A 17504-nucleotide genomic window follows, 5' to 3' on the forward strand; every position below is an offset into this window, starting at 1 on the left:
TTTCCTTTTGAGAGTCTCAGGCAGTTCATATAGCATCTAAACTAAACATGGAGGTTTTCTGGCTTTTACGTTCTCTTGGAATATAAAACAGTTGTGCCGTTCCAAACTAATGCTTGTTATCCTCTCCCTAACACAGTGAATAAAGGAGAATATAAAATGTCAGCAATCACAGCAATACTTTCCCTTTAGTGCTCTTCCACTCTCCAGCTACCTGAGGTTCAGTGGATCACAGTGTTTCTAATAAGCGATTTCTCTTCCAGGAGTTTTTCTGGATGCCCCTGGAACACCATAGATCTTTTGGCAAAGGGTTGCCACCAAGACTTTCTGCTGAAAACAACCAAAATACTACCACTTTTTGTTTGTTTGCAGCCTAACTTCTACTAGCTTCATTTGAGACCTCTAGATTTTGTATTAGAAGATGACGCAAAATTGGTTTTCCTTTATCTTCTTAATTTCGTATAATTCAATGGCAGTATATAAAATAATTCCCAGTTTCACTGTTCCTTCTCTAGGCTAAGCACGACTCACCTACTTCATCATATCTCCTACAGAAACCAGTCCATACTCTGATCAACTCTGTTACTATGTTTCTGAGGTTCAACTTAAACGCGGTGCAATTCTTGGGGCATCCTGTGCAGGGCCAGGAGTTGGACTCAATGATCCTGATGGGTCCCTTCCAACTCAGCACATTCCACATTTCTACAATAATTATACTACATTTATACCTACACTAATTTATTTACCAGTTCTGTACCTTCACACACAGAAAGGAAAACTAACCAGAAAGGAAGAAAATATGCTGCATCTTGGAAAGAACTCTAGTCAAGCCGCACTCAAAAATCATGTAAATGCAGTGATCCTAAAGCTCTAAAAGCATTTGATTTGTTCTCCTCCTTCCTAGAACCAGTCCTTCAAACTGAAGGAGTCCAATCACCAGCTTTTCTGTACTAACATTTTTATTTGAGGTAATTTCTACCTCTTAGAGCTGAAAGAAAACAGACTGTCTGGGAAAATACTGACCTGTCAGAGAGGAATCTATTAGATGTTTTCCTAGATTTTTAGATAATGATAGAAACATTCAAATTCTGCTTACATTAGCATTTTATAACTTTTACAGCCAATAGAGCAACAGTACTTGCTTTCAAAAAAACCCTTTTTGACAAAAAGTTAAATGATTTACAGAAGATACACAGAAATATTTATTCACTTCTCTCTACTTGCCTAAACCAAACTTCTGCTCTTTAAACACAAAACTTGCTTAGAGAGAAAACCCACAAGAGACAACTTACAGACCTTACAGACCAGAAACCCTGTATCTTGTTCAAAACAATGACTTTCTGGAAACTAGCTGAATCTGTCCCCTAATAGTGCCACTTCTGCTCTAGCTGGCTTAGGTTGCATAATTATTTGAAAGCCAGCAGAAGCATTTTTCATTGGCATATACATGACACGAGATGGATGACTTCTGTTTCAACATGCCAGCAGCGCACTCTCACAAATTACTACTCGGCACTGTTTGGCAAAATAATTCTTATATATACTGGTCAACTTACTCTGGCCCCGCCTGATGTAACTTCACTGTGAGTAACACACCAGTTCCAGCCATTAGAGTAACTCTGACCTCCTTAACTGGTTTACGTTTTCTTCAAAATCCCTGTATTTTCTCTACAAAGTTCATTCTTTTCTTAGGGAAACAGTTCTACTGTAATCACCAATTCAAACTTACTGAAAACAGCCAAATTTTATAAACAACATTCATGTGGCACTTTTTAATGGTATTCTTTGGAAGGGTAGATCCATTCACTCCTCTCTTTGTAGCTGAAAAAGTCAGTAATACCAAGAGACAGCTAATGCTGCTGAAGGAAGAAGAACATTTCATGAAGAGTTACATCAACAGCCACAACAGACTTATGCTACCAGTACCAGAACCAGTTACTGAGATTTAAATGCCAAAGCAATGTCTTGCAAGAAAATGCACTACTTCTTGGAATAGACAGCCTTGAACAGACAGCTATAAGAACTGATGTATGTCATTTCCAACAGCTCTCCCTAACATAAGCATCAGTGAAAACAGAACACGTGATGGGAAGTTCTTAATTTAAAGACAGATTTATCCCTGATTCCACAAAAACGCGTAGGAAAATCTCACGAATTCCATGCAGCTTCAACAAAGCCTGGGATATTTTTGCATGGCAGCTTACTTGAACAAAATTTTTTACAACATAGAACACCGTATGTTTTGCTTGAATCTTCCTCAGTATTAAAACTCTCAGCAACAGTCTTCTCTTCTACTAAGCAATACGTTCACTTCTTAATCAGAAGTTAGAAGAACACACAGGTACAAAATTCCCGTACCTTATGTAGCCATCTTAACCTAGTTGTTGGACAAGATGGAATTATGCTACTCTTCTATTTTGTTTTCTCCTCTTACTAAACACTCCTTCACCTTCAAATTAAAAAATACGGATTAAACATTTACTATTTTTAAAATAGAGTTATATGCATGAAAGTATACCACTTTGTTCTATTTCTCACATTATAAAACTTTTCACAAAATGTAAGTGAAGTATCATAGTGAGATATACAGAAAAAAGGAGACTATCTTGGTTATCAGCTCTAAACATACCAAATTATACGCAATAGTCCAGAAGTTTACCAAAGATCCAGCTTTGGAGACAGAGGGATCTAATTATAATCTAGGCATCAAAAAGCAACTTTCCTGTTGCAATCATATCCATTGTCTAATAAACCATTTCAGTTCTCTTCTAGTTCAGTTTTTCTTTAAGTTACTGTACTACCAGGATTACATTAGAGCTACAGCTGTAAATGGTTGGCAATGGAAGCAATACTTTTTCTAGAAGTTCATTTCCCACTCTGAAAGAAGTTTCGTCGTCATGGATTTTAAAAATGGTTTCTTAGGTGATGGCATGGAAAGATCTCTCAATCACTTTACTCTTTTTAAAAAAAAAAAGAAAACCTTGTAAACTGCTCATAACCAAGATGGGATTTCTCTAAAAAATTAATCATTCCTTTTGTTCTTTGTAAGTAATTTTGACCAGAAATAAATATGACTGAACACATCACAATCTGTGTAACTGTCTTCAACAAGAAACTCATCTGAAATATGTGGACCCTTGTTCAGCTTTCTGGGCAAGGGCTAAGTGTATGAAAGCCTGAATACAATTATAAATATACCTTCCATGTAACTACTTTTCATGTCTGATGAGGTAAGTACTCTGATGCAGTACTGGAGTATTAAAACTTACGAGCTGCTCCACTGCAAGTCATGCCTTCAAAATCTACTCAATTAAAGGGTATTTGATATTTTATTTGCACCACTAGATACTTAATAAAAGACAAAGGGACACATGTCCACATACCTATCCCTCCCTAACTCTCCTGTTGTGAGTGATTAGAATTCAGGCTCATACTTTCCACCTATCCTACAATTACCCAAGATAGCAACCAGTCTACTTTTATTACGGTAATCTTTACACAAAAAGCAGTAGTTCACAAAAAGAAAATACCAAGCTTACAGTCTTCACTAGGAAAATTTTTACTGTTAGTTTGCGTTTTTTTTTCCTGAAGTATGTATTAGCCTCAAAACTTCTGTCAGCTTCACAGTTCATTGACTTTACCAACACAATTAGTATCTGTTGAGTAAATACTCATGACTAAATTTATTTCACTTGAAAGGGACCTATGTGCTGCTTTATGTTAGGCAAACGTTAAAAAAATGTAAGGCAACTAGATTATTTTCCAAAAATAGTAAAATAAAAATAGGAAAGAGTTTTACAACTTAATCATAACAACTGAAACTGATGTATGTTTAATCACTATTGAAATGTTTTATGTTTACCAGGAAGATTTCCAAGATAAATCAGGCAGTGAAGTATTAGACAGTATTATTAGACAATAAGATAATCACACTGGAAGAAAACGTGACATAAGAAACATGAAAAAACCCCGCTCAAAACAAAATCATCAGGAATATCCTAGACTCAAAAAGGAGCAAAAATTTGCACTTGGCCTTGAAATGTGGTTTGATGCTGTATGATGAATGAAAAAAACATTAAAAACCTCTTCCTTCTAACAGAAAGACCCTGGAGCTAAGAAAAGAAGCACAGCTCTTGCCATGATCCCACATTCTGAACACGTTACCCTCTCTCTTTCTGGAAGGAATTTTTTCAGTAGTAATCTCCTTTACCAAATTTACTTACTTGAAACATATTCCTTTTCTTTAAGAGAGCAACACTTAAGAACTTCTAAAAAATGTGCACTGAACTAGTAAGCATCCTTTTTTTAAATTAACCCACATACACGCATGGACACAAAATCCAAGTTCACCAATGACTAACTCTATTGGAGTCCAGTTTCCAAAGGAGAAGTAATGCTTTTATTGGAGTTCCAGGACTCAATAATAGTAAGAAAAAAAATTTTTTTTTTTCTTGTAATTATAGGGTTTGCATGCCTAAAAGCCCTTCAGCCTTTCCCCTCCCTCTCAGTTGTATACAGTGACTCTAATAAAAGCTATCACACCCCCTACAAACTATTCCTAAATCTCAGACCAATGTTATCTAATACAATTTGGTTCACAAACATTTAAATTTTGTTTTAATCATCTCCACTCTTTTCTCAACAGGATCAAAAACAAGTATCTGTAGGTAAATTCAGACAGTAGATATAACCATCATTAAATTACACATAAACACCCCCCACTAAATCCTGCTGTCACAAATCAAGAAAGCATCTTCTACTGATAGTTTATCTCCAGCATAAAATCAGCAAGACTCAATTTTATGATGTAGACTCTTAAAAAAAAGCAATCTGGATGAAAGAAGGTTGTAATCTCTCAATATCAAGTAGAAATATTCTCATTGTTTTTATGGTAGATTAAATCCAATGGCAACTGGTATCTTGAGGTCTGCTGGCAGTGGATGTCACAATTCTTTGCTTAAATCTATTTACCTCCTAAATTAACCTGACATCTGTTGATAGATATATTCCTGTACACTATACTCACCCAAAACAGTCCTTTTGTCAGGTCTCAGATTCCAGCAGCAAATGCCTTTTCCTGCATTTATTCACATCATAACACATCTCATTAAACTATTTCACATTCGTCCCTTAATTCTTCACATAAATGTCTTGAGATATGTGGGATATGGTATGATATATTTAACTATTAAATATAAATGACATATTTAATATGAGAGCAGAAGATGAAGATAGTATCACACTTAATTAAAATCTGGTTACAAGAATCCTGAAGCCATGCACTATCCATCACCATTTTCCAAGCAGGTTCCTCTAGTGGTAGCAAACTGTACAGGTTGATCTTCTGAAAAATTTTGCCATATCCAAACACATTAATCCTCTTAGCCTTCATTTCTAGTAAAACCAAAACCAGAGCAGAAATGAGACCTTTTACTCTTTCACTGAGGTAACAAATTAATAGCTGTTAATTTAACAGCTGATGTGATTTGATCTAGAAAGATTTCAAGAAGTTATCTCTCAGACAAAACAAAGACAGACCAACACTGCTTCCAACCCATAGTTCCTATCAGAGGAGTCCATGAGCACTCAACTAAAAATGAAAGTGATCTGTTATATTTCTGAATGGGGGCCTTATTTAGCGAAGTATTTTGCTGTACAATGAAACTTCAAACAAAGTGCAATTATTTTATCACTACAGTGCAGAAGTGGATTTAACACCAGTTTTACACCTTGCATATTTAGTCACAGGTATGAAGTGTTCATTTCTACTTCACAAAAACACAGTTTAGACTTCCACTGAGCAGATTTAGAGATGGGCTTGCTTGAACCTCTGCTGCAGGACTGACTGGATGACATAAAAATCTTCTAACTCTACCAGAAAGGGCCAAGAGTGGACATGGGCTTCATTACACATAGACTAAACAAGTATTTTAATAGCTGCATCCAGCATGAATAAATGAAGACATTCCCATTTTCATTCCTACTCTCCTGGATGACCTTCACATTAGTACAGCTCTTAACCATGAGCTCTATTAGGTTAATAAAGTGGCAGTCAATAACTGAGTAAACACAAGGGATTTTAAACTGTCCAGTACTGCCAACAGGTAAGATTGGAGAGATCTGAGGGACTAGGCTCTAGAAAATTATCTCATAATATATACAGCAGACCGAAAAGAATACTCTGTCAAGCAGTTCTAGATTCTCTGACCTACTACCTGGAGCAATAAATAATTACACAAGACCTCTCTCCAGGAGGAAATCTGATTAAATATTTTTGAAATAAGACAACATTCATGTAAATATTTTTCTAGAAGGTACTTTCCCCCCTAATCCCATGTACTGAAAATTCATATCCCTTTCTTTTAGCCTACATTAGTTTTAATGTAGTTTAGTTAAAGTCAAAACACACTGACTTGAATTAAGGCAATTAAGCTGCCTTTCCAAGTAAGGGAAAAACCCCAAGTAGCCAGAGCTAGATTTGATGACATGGAAGTCATGCTATGCCAATCCAAGGGAAAGCAAGTTAGTATGTGACCTGGTGGTAAGGGGCAAGAAGAGAGATGTGCCAACTTAGTTTTGACAGGATCATCTTTGACGGACTCAAGATAAAAGAAAACTTATCACCTGAAGTGCACTTAAGAAGAATCATGCACTGACATACTACAGCACCCAGTGGTGGAACTTGTTTCCAGTGTAAAGCAAAACAGTGTCTGCCAGCACGTCCATTTACCACAGCATGCCTTCGAGGGCTCAGGAATCTCCAGGTACAGCTGGAATAAAACAGACTTACACTTCACAGAGCAGCCAAGGCTACCTTATTTGGAGCCATTGCCTCTGAGAACGCAGATTTTCAAAAGCTTAACAAGGCAGTCCAGCAACATTATCATACAAACTGTGATGCCTCAGAAACTGCATTTCCTCCCATAGTCTTCTCAATCACAGCTTCTCTTCCAGTTAGCATTGCTTCAGAAGAGACTTGCACTACCAAACTACCACATCCTTCAGTCTAGTTGTTCTAGCACTGGTCAGATGCATTCTTTGCTTCATTTCCTTTCTATTCCCCTTTCTTTCTTTTATACTGTCATTCTCAGCTTAGTCTTGCTGTTCTTCCAGCAAGGAGATGAGCCCCAAAGCTCTCAGCTTTCTTGCTACATCCCACAATGCAAGCTTATATATATGCATTCACAATACATTTGTGGCCATACACATGGAACATACACAACTCTGACCTAATTTCTATCATCTCACTCTAATCTTATCCTTCTTTCTTTCCCAGTATTGCCACCCACTCACATTTTACCAAAGATCTGAGATTTAAGAGTTATTTCCTCATTGCTGGGGCTTTGAGTTTCAAGTTTTTCAAAGCAGCACTTGTCACTAAATTCCACCTAACCACCTCGAATACCTCTGATTTCTAAAAATAGCAAAAGCAAGCAGAGGCAATGGTCTCCAATGAGTAACACTCCATTTAAGTAACCATATCCTTTAAGGTTCTCATATCCTTAGCACCTAAGGAAATTTTTTCCAGTTTCATTACTACCCTTGTAGATACTCTTTATTAATTCCACAGATACTTTCAAAATAAACGATATCACTAAAATCAAGTGACCACCATAATCAGCAGTACTTGATGAAAGTACTAAAAGGTAATCTGTGAAACAGCACCTGCAAAGAGAAAGCGGCACCGGTTTATCTCCTTTACTGAATTCTATTTCATAAGCAAAGAAAATAGAAAAACTATCTGAGGTGACCATCAAGACAAGTAATTTAGTCACAAAACCCACTGGACTAGAGAGAAGGATACACAAAGACCCTGTACTCCATCTTCCACATTATACTGATTAAGGCTTTGACTTCCCAACGAACAGAAAAGCAAATAGGAACATGCCTATGGTTTAAAACAATACAATTTCCTTCTCTGGTAAAATATCAATTTTAAGATTTCTGCCCTCCCCTTGTGAACAAAATTGCTTTGAAAATACTTAATATATTGTTATGTAACACAACCATACCGAAAATATCATGCACCATATAGTAATCGATGTTGTGCCACTTTATCCACTGGTAAAATGCATTCTTACTATTCCTAGTTAAATTCGTATACTACTAATAATTCCGGAATTTAAAACAGCTTTTCCTCAACAGCATATACAAAGCTATAGCTCATACTTCATGGAAGGTAGGTTGAAGTAAGAAAACCTACTTTAAATAGTTTAAAAGGCAGGAAAACTACCATTTAATCACCAGATATTTGATGCTTAAGCATCTGTGGTTACTAAAACTTATGATCCATTACCAAATACTGAATATCTGCAAAGATAATTTGGTACCTATTAAGAAAATCACAAAAGTGTCAAAGCCCCAAGAATTTGATAACTTTCTTACTTTCCTATTCATGATTACTGAACTCCAGACAACAACATAAATTTTGAGAAATAAAATGCCATTATCAAAGAAAGAGCTGCTAAATCACCTGAAGTAACAGTTTTACTCATTTAGCTTTAGTTTTACTTCCAAATCGCAGATTTCATCCTTTTACCTCCTATATGCTTTAATCACTGTAGAAAGAACTCAACTCCTCAGTGTCATCTACTGTCAGTTACTGATATTTTTTTTCTTCTTGTGTATTATGAGATTCTGTGCTCCTCTCAGAACAGAAATATCAATGCTTCAGCACTGTGCTTAGCAGTTTCCCTTCACCCCACAGCAGGACAGTATTGTTCCACCATAGACAAACAAGTAGATCTTCAGTTAAGATTTTTCAAACGCTAGAATTAGACAATTCAAGCAGGGATAACTGGTATTTCAAATACTCTAAGGGGAATTAGGAGAACAAGCATTCTTTGTCTTAGGAAGGAAAAGACAAAAAAAAATCAGGTTAGAGTTGTGTATGCACATAACACAAAAGTTGAGGACAAAGTATTACTTTTTCTGCAAGATGCCTCCTCCCATGCATTAGCTGGAAAACTTATGCAGCATTTTAAAAACATACAACTGTGTTAGGAAGAAAAATAATCACAATCTGGGCAGACTCTGCAGCTGCCCCTTTGACTTATCAATTTCAGTAAGCACAATTTCAATCAAGTCTAGATAAAATATACTAATCCTAAATAGACCAAGTTTGTCACCTACCACTTCCTATAAGCTGCTTACTATCCTGGAAAAGGGAGAGGGAGAAGAAATGCTAAATTAAATGCCAAACAGTAGCAGACAGCACTTGTTTGGCTGATTAACTTGTAGACAAGCATTACAAATAAATCTGAGCATGGTCTGCAGCAAATTAAATTCCAGTGCTTTTAAGAACAAAGAATTCCTTCGGAAAGAGGATTAGCAACTTTACACCCAGGAATGCCAGTTTAATTTAATTGTTCCACAATCCGATATTTAATATGCAAATATCATTTTGATATATAAGAGCAAATTTGAAAAAGTGAGGAAACAATTTCAACATACAAGACAACTGCCTCTCTTCTGAACTGTAATTATACAAAGTAAAGCTGGTCGAGCTTTTTTTATTATTGGAATTGAATTCTATTAACATGAATCAGAACGAGTCTAATTAAAGGTTAAAAACTTGAAATGTTTCTAATTAAGAGTCTAAATAGCTGCAAGATTAGAGCACTATAGTTAAGATCCCACCTCTATGACCTTCCTGGCCTCTTTGTATTTTCCTGTTTGCAAGAAGGCGAAGAAGAGATCATAAAGAGCCATCATGTCACCATATTCTCTGCTTATAAAATCTGAAACTAAAGAGAAAATAAAGCTCATTAATTTACTAAATATATTGATGCATTTTAATATTTATGTCAGACATTCCTAATACCAGTATTTTTCAAGCCTCAAAAAACTCCAAGAATAAGCTATAGGGAGAATAAATTTTGAAACATACAGAAAGATTACAACATATGACACAATTTCTTGAAGCTCTGACCTTGAGCATATTAAAAATGTTTTTGTTTTATTTGCACTACATTTTAAATTAAATTCAACAAAACAGACAAGACTATATAGTGGCATGCTCTGCTCACAGAAAGTGAGGATGTAAGGTTTCTGAAATGCACAACTATTTGAAAAATAGGTACGTTGCGTCAATGCTGTATTAAACATCAGTTGTTTTAAATTTAAAATTATAATCAATTTCTTAATCTGAAGAATGTAGACATCATTTAAGTGCTTTAAAGTTACACATAAAAATGCAAACAATTTTTGTCTTTCAGTTAAAAGAAATTATACGCAAGTCCTGGAAGAAAAGCCTCTGGAAAACAGTTCATACAACCAGACAGCATTTGACTACATGAAACTAACCCTTCTGTAGAAGATCAGCATCTCCTTTTTCTACCAGTCTACAGTAGATGTTATGAAGTTGAAGAATTTTACCATACTTCTTATAACACTTGGTTAAAGCTTCCAGAGCTGCAGGCATGTCATCCCTTGTGGAAGGAAACAAAACAAGAATAAAAACAAACATTCTGAGCAGGAGCAACACATGCTTGAAGCCACTTTAAAATTGCATAGAAAATTCATTTAGCAGTCTTTATATAGTCCAAGTGTGTATTCTCCCCCTTGACTAGATAACTTTTGATTGCATGACCACTGTTCACTACAAAGGTGTAAATGGTCCTCATCATTAGATGCACTTTACTTTTAAAGCAGTGTTCCTTAAGTTCTGGTAGGTACTGTCTTGACTAAACCCAAATGCCATGGAAATTTCACTTTTTGTTTCAGAGTTCTATTTTTTTTTTTTTTGCTTGTAATACTGTGCACACTATATTACATCCAAATATCTCTGTTTTGACATTTTAAATTTTTAAGCCCTTTACAATTTTTCCGCAGCATTTTTGTTTCAGTGTAGATCTCCAGAGTTAACTGAGATAACCACAGCTCTTCAGATCTCTTTATACTTGTTCTACGCCTTAACAGACTGGCTATAAATCATCTGTTGATTTCCATTTCAACACCATGGAAGGGCTAGCATTTTTCCGTTCCATATGAAGGTCAGAATGCAACGGATGTTTTCTGCTAAAAGTATAATTTTTGCAATTGATTCCACAATATATTAAGGTATCAAAATGTATTTTATGCTGGCCTACCCATGTCACAGTATATATCCATGTATTAGTAAATTAGTGCAGAAGATGCTGACTTCCTTAAATGCACTTACTCAGGAGTCTTTGAGCAGCAAGTGCAAGTAACACCTAATAGTTCCATTTTTGATACCTCAATCCTTCACTGAATTTTACCCTAAGTATACATTATTGAAACCTTCAGAAGTGTACGCAGTTGAAATGCAAAACTGAAAAGTCATGAAAACAATCACATCTGGAACCTTTAACAACAAATATAAATTAATGTTCTATACTGTGCAACTAACAGTAGTTAATCATCTGCTGCAGACCATTCTTCAAAGGATTACAACCCAATCAGAACTAAAACAAAAAAGAACACCTAAAACAACAGAGAACAACAACTGGTAAAAATAGGTGAAGTTATTCTTTGAAAGGGAAGGTTTAAACTGAAACAAACCAAAATCACACACACGAAAATGTAGTAAGTAGCCAAACAGTCAGTAAGACTGCATTTCAGATTTCAAGAGTCTTACAAAGGAAAAAAAATTTTTTTTTCTTATATATCACTCCACAGCAGCAGCTGAAGGCTATAATAAAACTGACCTGAAATAATGATTTAACATTCCTGAAGCAACTTTATTATTGATCAACAGAACCTTAATGAAACAAGATATTACAGTTAAACAAGCCCAATTCAGATGTCCTCTCCTCACATTACATTTCTGTGCAGCACAGATTTTGCTTTTTTGAAAGAATGAGGTATCTAGACTACTATGTATTACTCCCATATTCTAGGTTAGTATTTTAAAGTATTTTACAAAATTTTAAGAGTAAAACACAGGAGGAATTAATTTTGTTCAGAAAAAATGGCATTCTTAAAAAGAACCTAAGATGATGGATTTCTACCTTATCCCCCTTACTGAGCCCTGTTTACAGTGCATCTTCTGGCACCCCATGGAGTCATTTGAATTTTTGTCATTTGGGGTGAAGACTAAATTACAGGTTAATTTCAAAACTGCAAGTAGATGTTGCAGGCTAGATTACTGTCATAAAAGAGAAATACTATGGTAGCTACCATAGTCAGATATAAAGATTAATGTAATCAGTATTTTTCTTCTGCTTTAGATGCAAGTTCAGTTAACATCTAAAAAAACCCCAGTTTTACAGAAAACTATTCAATTTCTAGGGAGGCACAACAACATTTATACATTTAAATTAAAGTTTTCAGTGATAAATCTAGCTTTTCAGACTGATGCTCAAACAGCTATAGTATTGTCTCGGCTGTATTCCTAAAGGATTAAAGTGAATGTTTTTAGGTCAAAGCTATCAATAAATGAATGACTAATTGGAATGCCATTCAAACAGTAATATTAACAGTTTTCTAGTCTCTAAATGTATACTTCTGAAGGCATTAATACTGCACATGCAGAGTAAAAAAAGTCGGAGAAGACCTGAGACAATAAAAATGGAAATACTGTACTTGTTACTGGTACTTATTGCTCAGGGGGGCTGAGTAAGTCTGCATTTAAGGAGGTCGGTATCTTACACACTGATTTACACACAACTGTTTTGAATCAACAGTCTGTTTTGAAATCAGATACATCTGTTCAGCTGTATTTTATCAACCAACCAGTCACCCACAGCTTACTAGAGGACAGGGTTTACAAAACAGACACACGCTAAAACTGGCAACAGACAAATATAAAACGATAAATGATAGAGAAGTTCAGACTCAACGAACAAATTGTTTGTACCACCACTGCAAAGGAAAAAAAATCATCAAGCTTATGCTGGTACTTGAACAATTTGTTCAACAACCTGTGGTATTTTTTAATTGTCACAAACTGCATTTAATTCCAAATACCAGCAGCTACTTTTGTAAGCAGTTTTTACAGTCCTGGAAGAAAATGAAAATAAGGAACTCATTGTAGGCTTCAAATTTCAAGTAGAGATAACATTCCAGTGTGTTTCTTGTTATGGCTAACTTTAAAAAAAATAGAACTGCACAAAAGAGGTTTTCCACATCTTAAGAAAATGCTCTTTAGACATAAGAATTTTAAGCTAACAAACAGCTGACCATTTGAAAATATTTGGTAGTCCTTCTGTAACAAGTTATGCATGTCAAACACCATTCTATTCTCCCAAAGGATACTTACTACACTACTACATTAAAGCCTGGTCCAAAATTACTATTCAATTAATATGAATCAAGTCAAAAAGATAATAAAGCCCATACACTCATAGCTATGTTGGAAAAATCTGCTTTCGGGTGTCAGTTTGGAATAAACAGTATTTAAAATGTGAACATAGATGATCCATGCTTCATTTTGAGTTGGCCAGATTACTACAGCTTTAAGTCACTCACAAATATTATCTGTTCAGGACTAATACCTCTTCCACTTAAAGATTAGGTGTATTTTTCCGGCACATTGAAACTTGTTCTTTTAAAAAAGAAGATATACTATTATTTTTGAATGACAGAAGGAGCCTCAGCCATCACTGCATTATGCTTGGCCCTTACGCAGTCCCAAAAGAGGGACTTTGGCTATTTTTCACCTCAATTGATGCTCAGGTTAAGATATCAAGTTATTTGATTCTTTTGGTTTCTGTTTAGGACGGTTATAAAGTGCCAAGATATTATGGGTCCAATCTTACAAAATATTTGTGGGGGCAATTTTAATCACACAAAACTATGTGAAAAGCAAAAATTACTCAAATGTCAAGAGTTTCTGCAGAACACACTGTAGCAGGACTGGCTATAATGTGCATGGATATGTCAGCTCCCTTTAATTTCTACAAGCCACTCCCCTCTTGCTTCAAGAATGTAGCACTAAATCTAACCCTTTTACTTGTAATAAACAACTTTCCCAACCGGAGAGTCTGCCTGATAAAAATAAGACTCCAAATATTGATTTTAATTGGAATGAAGTGCTGCAACATTATGCATAAAGCTTTAGTGAAGTGGCAATTTACCTAAGGGGTTTACTGATTGAAAAGCTCTCAAACCTGAAATCACTAGAGAGGTAGAAAGAAAAAAGGGACTCTCTGGGGTGGGGGTGGAGGGTAGCCTGGTAAAACAAATCCCTCTCTACAAATCTGCGGCAGATGTTAGTGTAGAGGGAAGTCAATTCAGCAAGGTGCAATCAGCTTTACAAAAATTATTCTGTTAAAAGAGAACGGGCTCTTGATAGAGCTAAATGTGTTTCTGTTCATTTGCTATACTAAGGAATCTTCAAGGAGACTGGTGTTGCAATTACAACTAATCCTCCCAAAAAAATTAACTGTGTTGAAGGCTTTGTAATTTCCCTAGGTACAATTTAGCTGTCACTTACTTTAAAATTTACTCAAACATGCGTTCGGAACAGCACTAACTTCACATGTCAAGTGCTTTCCAGCCAATTGAGTCTAAACTGGAAGTCGGTGTTAAACAACTGAATGATTAGACAAGATAGCTCATTTCCCTGCTCTTTTGTTCAGAATAAAATGCCACATTTACATTATCAGACTCAACAGGATTTTCTGACAGAAGGAGAAAAAACCCTAGTGAACACTGTCCATAGCAAGCACATGAAGCCTGTCATTTACCAATCATCCTTCAAAAAGCAATAGCCATGAATGTAACTTAATTACGACCCAATGATCCTTGACGAAAAATCATCTTATCACTGTCCTGTCCCCATAGGGCAAATGAGACACTTTTGTCCTTTGGCACTGATGATGCTAAATTTCTAATTGCAATAATGGAGTAAGAGAGCCAAACATCCCTAATTTCGTTGCAACACGTAAAGGGTTTTAATACAAATATTTGAAATAAAGCCACTAAAAATTAGAAAAAAAAAAAAAAAACAAAACCCTTCTCCCCACTAGGGATATTTTCCCCCCACTAAAAATACCACTTAGTTTAAAAATATGCCTATTTTTAAAAGTGCATTTAAAAGTCAAATAACTCGTGCCCCAGAATGATCTCAAACAGAACCATAAGTGAATTTAACTCCATGAAAACAGCAGAAGAAAAATTGTCAAGGCACTGCATTCATGCCCTATCTACTACACAAGAAACTAATCAAAACGGGTTTATATAAGACTAATGACAAACAAGCCAGCAACACTTTTCTGGACTACACTATATTAAAATACACTTGCCATTTTTCAAGAAAAACAATCCAACTACAGTCTTGTGATCATTTAAGATACAGATATTAACTGTTTGTGTTCCCTGACTTAAAACTACAAAATATCTTGTTCGTATGGTCGTAGGGTAACAATGTTTTCATAGTTTACCTGCAAATTTTCTTCCCTCTCTTAAGAACACTTCTGATACAGGGAATTTGCAAATTTTAAATTTGAAAATGTTTTCTTTCTTTCATCAAAGGTGGTATTATTCAAGGAGAATAGAAACAAACTTATGTTAATGAAAAAACAGGAACCATATCAAGGTTTTAAGGTACGTATTCCTGTTTTTGGTTGTACAAGAAGCTGGCTTGTGCAGTTTTCTTGGAGGAAAGAAAAAAAAAATCAACAGTAGTTCATCTGTCAATTTATCATCCTGTAAATAGGTATTATCCAATATTGTATAGGACAGGAGCAGCTTCACAAACCTCTTCAGTAAAATGGCTCATGTTCAGACAGGTTTTCCCATGAGAGTTGGCAGAAAACGTAAGCCAAAAGTACAAACCTTAAAATCTTAAAAACTTTAACATCGTGAAGGTAACACAAGCTTTTCTAATTATTAGCAGCTGGAAGAACCAGTTTAAAAGTAAGATGTATTTTAAGAAAAAGTACAAGCTCTTTACATCCTTGCAGGTTTAAGAAACTAGGATTTTTGTCATATGGTCCAAGAGAGGTTTATCACCTTGAATGACAGACCAAGATTGTGATCTGTCTCAACTCTTAATGTTACTTCACTGTCTTGAGAAACTGGTCAAGGTCATAAATAAAAATCAAGACAATTTAAAGCAAGGAGTTGGTTCCCCTTACTCAGGGTCAAAAAAACCCCAAGGTAAGTCTGAGTTCTTTCTCTAGTTGCTTCAGTTAAATATTTCTCAAAATATTAAAGGCAAAATGTCCATTGTACTAGATTTTGTTAGCTTTTGTCAAGTTACGTGTCCATCATCAATACTATTTTTTTTCCCATGTTCTGCTGCAAATTGTTACATTTAACATGCACTAGGACTTAACAAGAATTTCAGAATATTCAGGACTGGAAAAAAGGAGTAGATGAAAACATTTTATAACTATTATTGTTGTAATCTTCAAAAGCAAATAATAGATTTCTTTACAAGCAATTAAAAAGTTTGAAATAAATTAAGAACAGAAAACACTAGCACAACCACTGCTGTGGAACATTAAAAAAATATCCCAGAGATAATTTTAGAGGCATGCCAAAAAAAAACCAGGAACAAAATCCCAGTGAAATACAGTTATTCCTCCCAAGCAAATTATGCAGAAAAAAACTTCCCATTTTTGTCTACCATTGAAGAGGAATCAGTATCTCCACCCAAAAGGTGGCAAAAAACCCACAGGAAATCAGTTTACTTTGTACTGTATTTCGTATGCCTGACATGTAATAGGAGTTATACAGGTACGTGCCAATGACTTGCAGCTACACAATTCGACAGTCTGGAACTATTTTCTCCTTTATTAATCCAGTCTCATCACAAGTCCCTTTGTTTAAAAAAAAAACAAACAACTTCTCAGAATGTTTTACCAAACATTTATAATCCAAAAGAATGTGGAATCAAATTAAAATAACACTCATTGCCATCCCCTCTTCATCTACATTGTCATACACTACATCTCAAGTGCGAAGAACCCAAGTAGCACCAGGTACAACCTGCACGTCAATGCACATAAAGCAATTATGTAAAATGCAGCTGCTCTTACTGCACACTGCAAAGCATATCAGATATTTTTCTGACACATTAGTTACATATGATTGCAGTTAAATTATTTTCATAAACATCTGCCTTTTCTTGTGATGTAACAGGGGCAGAGTTGCTGACTGAAATGATGTACACTATATTCTTAATTGTTGACCACTACACTAAAACACTAATTCTAGAAGAAAATGCACACACATCTACCAAGAGTTACATCTTTTTGACAAGAATTTTCAATGCAGAAAATGTTAAACAGACCTTGCATACTCAGAATACTTACAAGAACTAAAAACCTCTACAGGGCTGACTTTCATGATATTATGGAAAACTCACTTATTCCATAGGGATTATATATTTAAACAAATAATATTTTATTTACATGAACCAAATCTCAAGAAACTGATTAATCAACTCTAGCTGCTAGAGTTTAAAATCCAGGAACTACACAAGTGACACAGAAAAGAATAATAAAAGGACCGTACATACAGTAAAGGAAGTGAAAAGAGACCCTTGGCTTCATTTTTCTAAGAAATTGTTATACAGTTTATATGTACATTAATTC

General features: G+C 35.2%; 1 protein-coding gene across 2 annotated transcripts in view; it reads right to left on the bottom strand.

Annotated features, from left to right (window-relative positions):
* The window catches only part of LRPPRC (leucine rich pentatricopeptide repeat containing), a 92905-nt gene that overhangs the window by 29392 nt on the left and 46009 nt on the right, over window positions 1–17504 (bottom strand). For both annotated transcript variants that reach the window (XM_027903593.1, XM_027903595.1), the window contains exons 24-25: window positions 10303–10427; window positions 9637–9743 (exon numbers count right to left, since the gene is read on the bottom strand). In XM_027903593.1, the coding sequence (XP_027759394.1) occupies window positions 9637–9743; window positions 10303–10427 (232 nt within the window). The remainder of the gene's footprint in view (window positions 1–9636; window positions 9744–10302; window positions 10428–17504) is intronic.

The sequence above is a fragment of the Empidonax traillii genome, unplaced genomic scaffold (genome assembly GCF_003031625.1).
Source record: "Empidonax traillii isolate 1590-97213 ecotype Southwest subspecies unplaced genomic scaffold, ASM303162v1 scaffold984:size454904, whole genome shotgun sequence".
Taxonomy (NCBI): Eukaryota; Metazoa; Chordata; class Aves; order Passeriformes; family Tyrannidae; genus Empidonax; species Empidonax traillii.